The 7,520-nt window shown below is 42.1% G+C and overlaps 1 protein-coding gene across 1 annotated transcript in view; it reads left to right on the top strand.

Moving 5' to 3' along the window:
- Nucleotides 1-7,330: 7,330 nt before the first annotated feature.
- T265_07595 (hypothetical protein) overlaps nt 7,331-7,520 on the top strand; it is a gene marked incomplete at both ends in the record, with an annotated part of 4,919 nt that continues 4,729 nt past the window's right edge. The window contains one exon of the mRNA XM_009173159.1: nt 7,331-7,475. Within this exon, the coding sequence (XP_009171423.1) occupies nt 7,331-7,475 (145 nt within the window). The remainder of the gene's footprint in view (nt 7,476-7,520) is intronic.

Genomic DNA, 7,520 nt, shown 5'->3' with positions numbered 1-7,520 from the left:
CGTAAGGATAATTCACTACGGTGTAGTTGGAATCTGGCACTTTTCCCTACGTGCAAACACGTTATACAGGAACTACATAAAATGGTATTCAGGTTTGCAGAACAAACCCTTTGAATAGACGAATTCATAAAATGGCAAAAATAGAACTAACTACTTGTTGGATTCAGACTGAGAAACATGTTTAGAAATAAATTTTTCCGGTCGGCATTTCCCTTAGTGTATTGGCTGATTTTCACCAAGCAGGCGAACACAAACTGAAAGGGAATACGCAGAATGTGTTGCATACCAACCTTCCAGCGGGTTCGATCTTTTCCAAAAGCCGTTTCGCTTTGGTGTGATAGGTAAGGTTACTCATGTAAAAGATCGGACTTGAGCAGTACGCTTGGTTTACAAGTGTACTCTAGCTAAATGATTTCAGTTAGCTTTAATTCAGCGAACTGATTTCTCGGTTTATTTGAGCAGTTAGTTAATTGCTTTTCCGCCCAAATCATGTTACCTATTTCTTTGAAACCACATTTGATCAAGAAGGGTAGTGAGCAGTAGCACCATGCAAATGGACTTTCCGAATAGAACCACTTCACCAGGTCGTTATTTTCATTGCTCCTAGATGCTCCCTCGTTACAGGAGTGTTGTAAAACCCGGGGCTTCCGAATTACCAATGACGCGTACCAACTAACCCTGACATAAACTGTCCTAGATTTTTCCCAGGTAAAGGAGTAAATTTGCTGGTTCAAAAATAGTCGCTAAATTCGAATTCTCAAATCCATCTGATCAGTACGTTGTCAGCGTACATAAAAATCTGGATCTGATCAAGGCGTTATCCAAAGATGAAGCAGTGTAGGTGTAGAGATTCCGCCCAGGATGACTTGGGAATTTTGTTGATGGACTTTTGCATTGACTTTGGAAGATTATTTCTCCTTTTATGAGCCTACTTATCTACAGTGGCTTCGACAAAAGGGACAACCGCTGGACAACCTCTTCTGCTGAGTTGTTTAACCAGATGATGAAGTTGTTTCATATCGGAAATTCTCTGCTTTTCTTGAGGTCAAAACGTTGAAGTGATATTGAAAATCCCTTGCATACCTCAGTGTGTTCTATCAATATACAGATATGTGGCATCTACAAACATTACACGGCAAGTATGCGGTTATAACCTTAATCTTTCAACCTTGCCAGTCCGATTAATTTTGGATACTAACGTAACAATCCAAAAACACCAAGCCGCAGCAGCTCCATCAGAACTTGGATTTTTGGAAAACCTTTCTACCCCAACCTAACGCTTCGTGAGGAACATAATGATTTATTTCCTTAATTAATTGAACGAATCCATGTCGTATTGTGTTGCAAGAATCCGCCCAAGCTTTTGTTCCTTGATTAAGCCCAAATAACCTGGAGATGCGATTTTGCCCGTTCTTTATTTGAAACTCAAAATGCAGTTCGGAAAAATGCATGCTTGGAAACTCCGAAACTTCCAGCGGTTCATTCCTCTCCTCCAGTGTGATCTAGGCCAGTCCAATAATTGGAACATATCCCTACGATAGATCCAGTGACTACGACACGTGATAAGCGGATGGACAGTTTTCAATTCACGTGACCAGGAAACAAACTAAACTTGGCCTGTACAACAAAATGGAATGGAGAACTGCTTCCCTTTTAGTGTTTAAGATGAAGTGGGTGAAAGTGCGGACTAAATTACGGTAAACGAATTATTGTTGCAGAAATAGTCCGATGTGAGAAATGCCTTCAAGATGGCCGTGTAGAGCATAAATCTGGAACATGGGAGAGGAAAATCACGTGTGCTAACACGTCGTACTTACCTCTAACACGCCCTCTAAACTGATAATGACCAGAAAAACTTTTGTAGTAGTAACTACGATCTCGTGCCTGCTGTTCAGCTGGTAACTTCGGGCACTTGGAATAATCGGTTTCATACGTAGATAAGAAAACTGCCACTGGTCCGTTGGGAATAACGGTTTGTTGTTCTACTCCCATAATTCTGAGTAGCAAAGGCTGGATGTAATGAAAAATGTTGGCAAACGGAGCAGTCGGCTGAAACAGGCACACCATCCACCGAGAGATGCACATAGGCTGTAAGCGTGTGCATACTCCTTCACTTTCCGGAGGAGTTCCATGAAAAATGTTGGCAAACGGAGCAGTCGGTTGAAACAGGCACATCATCCACCGAGAGATGCACATAGGTTGTAAGCGTGTGCATACTCCTTCACTTTCGGGAGGAGTTCTAAAACAGTGCGTTTCAATCTAATTTACCCAAGATTGAATTTTCGGTGAGGATGCAGTAAGTTGCTCTGAAACGCGCTAGTCGACTGCTCCTAAGCAGACGGTAACTACAATGAAAGTCCATCAATAATTGGGACCTGGTTAGATTCGTGAAATACACCCATTGGTCCATTAATTTAGTTTCAATACGAGGTTTAGTTTCATCCCAGTTAAGTAATTGCCTGCATGGGTCTATCCTTCAGCTGAATATGCTGCACAAAGAAAGCCGGTCACTCCAGAACTGGGCGGATAAAAGGAAGAATTCATGACCAATAAAACGTAGCGTAAAAGCCCGATGGGGTATCATCACCTATAAATCATTTAATATAATTTCGTGGACTGTACTCACCTTTTGTTCGCTTTGTGTCATAGTCGACTCCATCCGGACCAAATGTCATGCTGTGCGGAGGAAGTAGGAGCGTTTAACTTGAACCAGGTTGCCCAAGCTTTGGCAGGGTCAGTCACGATGTCAGGGTCCGGTTCGAAAAACGAATCTTCTGGTAATTGGGTCTGCATCTTAGCGAATAGGCTACCTCCAGTTGCCTTTCAATGTTGGTTCGGTAAAGAAAGCACAAATGCATATTCTTATTGATCAAAAGGCCACAAGAATAAGCGAAAATTTGTTATCCGAAGTTTGACATTTTAGCAGTTGATGTGATACGCGTCGAAAGTATTGTTAGGTCCACCAGAATTAAAGAACCCCCTGTCACTTTTGATTTCAACTTACTCCAACACGTAAAAGTACGGTAATAAAGCCACAAAATAAGCATTCAGACGTTACAGGGATTTTACCCATAGTAATTCATTGGTCATGAACTCCAAGCGCTGGTGTCTATGTGAACGTTTTCATGCACAAGCTAGTAATGAATCCATGAGTTGGTCTCCTACGGTGGAAGAACTTTCAAGATTTAAAGAGGCTAATTGAACACTCGCAATGCTACATTTTGTCTGTGGTTATACATATGGGTCGGAGTTATAGTGGTCACGTTGTACAAGGGGGCAGCTGACAAGAATGGTGTGAAAAGTGCAGTCCTGCTCTCTTTCTAGACGTTTCTACTGAGAACTGTTTGATTTCGCTAGTAAATGTTATATGAGCATCTGTTTATTTGCGGATGCCAAACTGCGACAACCTGAAGACTGCTGTTCAGTGCACCAATTCATATAACTCCATCAAAATTCACAAATGGCGAGTTTTTGATGATTTATTGGCGGACGACACCACCACCACACCTATTTACTGGGCTATTCTGGTATAATCCACTCATCCTCAATAACGCAAATACCAATAATGTGCACTCCACAAAATACCAGGATGTTTACCATACATTATACCTTTGCATGTGCACAAACAAAAACAATTCTTCATTTTGTATGCCCTTACAAAAAAAAACAAATTTTTACACAGGGGTCTTCGGTTGAGACTGTCTAGCAATTCGAGGCCCAGCTGCTTCTACAGATGGCGCGAATGCCATTGGACAGGGCCATTCAAAACATCTCAGCAACAACCAAACAGCACCTTACATTTTTACTACTGCTACCGTTTTTAGTAAACTTAGTCGTACATATGAGATATGAAAATCGCTCGAGTAAGCAAAATCACATCTAACAGTATATGAAGGCATTGTCAGGTTGATTCCTTCGCTTGGCTACTTAGACATCATGAGTAGTTTGCGGGCAATGTGTGGAAAACCTAGGTACCAGTGAAAATCTTGCCTCGATAAACCCTTCTTTCTGTGAGCGAAAGTTATTACTGAAATTATCTGCTGACTTTCGAAAACCAACAACGTGCACATACGAAAGGGTGCACTTCGCGCATTGATGAAGTAGGCCATCACCTATCAGTAAACGTTATAGGTGTTTGCACGGGAAAAAACATTGTTGGTCACCCAAACAAGGCCACTCAGACCACATAAACTTTACCGAAACTCTTTCGGGCGATAGGAAATGCCATGAACACTGCATGGTTGCTTCAAATAGACCCAGTGAACAGGGGCTGTGCCTTACTCTTACCGCAGTTAAATGAGAACACTGGTGTGCCTGCCAATGGTGGTATAATTTGTTAGATTTGGAAATACCAAGACATCTTGGAGCAGGTTTAGTAGCTTCTCTTTCAAGACTCATTTCAAGCAGTGGCAATGACTTTGGCCTTAAAATCTAACGTCGTTTATGTATGTGTACAGGCTGACCTAGGTTGATGGTACTTTCTGTTCCCACTCCACCCCACGGTGTCCAGTCAATAACCGAATACAGTCTATAAATACCAATCGCACCATGCTCACAATACAGCAACCATGTGGTATGGCCAAAGAAATGAGAGACAATTATAAAGTAGATATGTATTAAACGGATGAGAGGATCACTAGTTTTTGTTCCTCCTTCTGGTCACTCTTCACGACAATGCTTCCTCTTTCCAAGGATCCGGTAAAATGTAACTTCGATAAAAGGATAGAATAAATTTGTCAATGAGATTCACCGCAACAGTCTAATGTAGAACAACGACAGCACTGTATCCAAAATGACCAGTGAATGTGAGAAACACTTAATCCATCCCTTGATGAATCAGTGGACGCGATTGGATTTCTCTTGGATTTTAGCCAGGTTAGCTGAGGGACAAGAAATGCCCACAAAATATTTCCGACTGACCAACATGGGTATCAGCCGCTCACTGTGGAATAGGGCACTGGTCTGAGTAAAGCAAATAGCAGGGTTCTTCTTCCAACAGGTTAATCAACGTCACATGGAGATCTGTCATTTCGGTCACCCTCTTCAACCTTCCAAGCGACCACTCCGGGCCCTTTATAGCAATGCACCTAGGCCGGGCATTGTTCCAGATATTTCAGCCACACACAAAGCTTTCTCAGACGATCAAACATTTCTCAGACAATCAATAAAAGTTTGTATTAACTCGCTTTGGAAAGCATCGGCTCTTTCATTTTAACTACGAATTTCACCAACGAATAATGGAATACGAGAACAAGTTGGCCGGTTACTTCGGACTTCAGTCGAATCTCTCTGACTCTATTCCGATGTAGGATTAAGCTCAGATATTCCGTCAGGTTGCAGGCCCTTTCTGTTGATCGGCGAGCGTTCACGGGCGTCGTAGGAACTGTTTTTTTCTTCTGTAAAGAATTTCATCACCGATGAGTTTGAAAACCAAGTGTACCTCGAAAAACAGCAGTTATTCATGCAGAATCTCAAAGTTTCAAAAATTTCAAAGTTGGTGCCAGAACAACTTTACAAGGTTTTAATTAGCAGAAGGACACAATGGCGAGCTATAAATAAATTTATATTCTCTTAGGGGTGAACGACACCTGCACGAATCTGGATAAACTAAAGTTCGTTCAAGTGACGAACATGGAAATCAAGACAACTGTGCTCCATGATGTGTGCGAAAAGTGAGGAGGCACTATCTGAGCAGTTGCCAATACGGACGGCTGTGTTTTGTTTGCGGAAACTGGGAATTAAATCATGAATACAAGGTTTTAACCATTCCTTCCAAACACAATCAAAGGAAGAAGCGGAATATATATAGATATATAGGGAACGTTCTGTATAGAAGGGCACATCACAACTTGAGCAAAGTTAGCGTCTGTCCTCGAATGGGAGCCTACTTGTGGAAAGTCACTGTTCTTTCCAGGCTGATTTCATGGACCACACGTGTTAAACCCGAAATAACATGAGACTTGTTTGACCTGTTGCAAGATTGATCGGCTTTGCTTGTGATAAATGATGCGTGATAAACTTACATGCACATATTTCCAATATTCGGATGCGGGAAGGCATAAACCGAAACCAAGTGCGGTTCATCAATCGTTCTTCGTAGCTAAGCTCAAACACCTCAAAGACGCTTACAACAAATAGCCGCCTTCCCCTTATTTCCTAATCAGTTGCAAGAACCAGATAAACGTTTGACTTTTCTCAGTCAAATTTGATAAGCTCGTTAATCGTGTAAGTGAGCGATGTTTGGTCGTTGGCTTGTTCGCTAAGCTGGGCAATTCGACTGCAAACGTTTCTTCAACAATCGAGGTGACATCACCAGTGCTTTATTGGGGAGCGTAGTGGTGCATAGCGGTGGGTTAGTGGTTGTGCGATGTTTGTTCAGCCATCGGCTTTGATTGATGTAGGTTGCATCTGGCCAATTTTCGAGGTATCGGAGAAGACAAGCCCCCTGTTGGCCGTGTGCATCGGCCACGCTTTCATTGCTGTATGACAGAAGTAACCACAGCCTTATCGGAAATTTCAAAATAGAAGTTGCAGTCTCATCTTTTATTTAGGGGCTACTTAATGGTTGGCGTTACAATTTGCAGCTTGCTTTGAACATTTCTAGCCTCATAGAATTAGGCGATGTCCCGGGGCCGGCCAAGGAAAAGTTGTTTGTATCTTCCATTACTTTGATATGTGAAATCCCTCATGTTTCTTTCGTCCTTATCTCTCCCACTCCAACTTTGTGTTTAGTATGTGGACATGAACTGGCGTTTGTTCGTCCCTGCCAATTCAGTCATTCGACCTCATGGTCATCAAGCCATGCTTGTGGCCGAATGTATGCACGTATGACTGTCTGCGTAGCCTAAGTGGATCATTTGTTCTGGACGAGTATCCGCCATCCAGGTCTGTATATACAGTGAGTTTGCTTTTACTATCAAAAGTACCGGATATAAACTCAGCTCACATTGTTTTACCTTCCATGAGGTTCGACTGTCATGTTACTCGAAGATACCAACATCTTATGTGTCTTGTTTGAAATAAAGCATTCCAACAGTTGGAATCATTGCAAACGAAAAGGGCACTCAGGACTTTGCGAAAGCTATCGATCACGTGAATGACTTAATTGCAGTGCGGGCTATTTCGCACCCCAGTCCTTTTTCGTAGGGACAATGTAACCTTAAAAGCCCTATGTATTGCTTAGCTCCAGAAATATCAGGTTGAGCTCGAGGTTGAACTCCAAAGGGCTTTCCTGGACGTGCAGGATAGAACCAAGCTAGCTAAAATAAAGCTAAAGGCCGAAGAGGAATTACCAGATGACCGGTTAACGCATTAGCTGAAACTCTGTCAGATGAATGAACAATCCCCAGGGCATGTTGATGATATTAGACGGTCATCTCCAAAGCCAAAGCCTGTCACTTATTTCACTTCAATGACAGCCGCTGTGAAACTATTCAAGCTAGAAATATCAGACGTTGATGGCAGCCCAAATCGAGGTTCATGCGCCAGTTTGATTTTATATATATATATATATATATATA

This window comes from Opisthorchis viverrini (genome assembly GCF_000715545.1).
Source record: "Opisthorchis viverrini unplaced genomic scaffold opera_v5_176, whole genome shotgun sequence".
NCBI classification, from domain to species: domain Eukaryota; kingdom Metazoa; phylum Platyhelminthes; class Trematoda; order Opisthorchiida; family Opisthorchiidae; genus Opisthorchis; species Opisthorchis viverrini.
The sequence above is the reverse complement of the archived record's forward strand: the minus strand, read 5'-3'. Positions and strand labels throughout refer to the sequence as shown.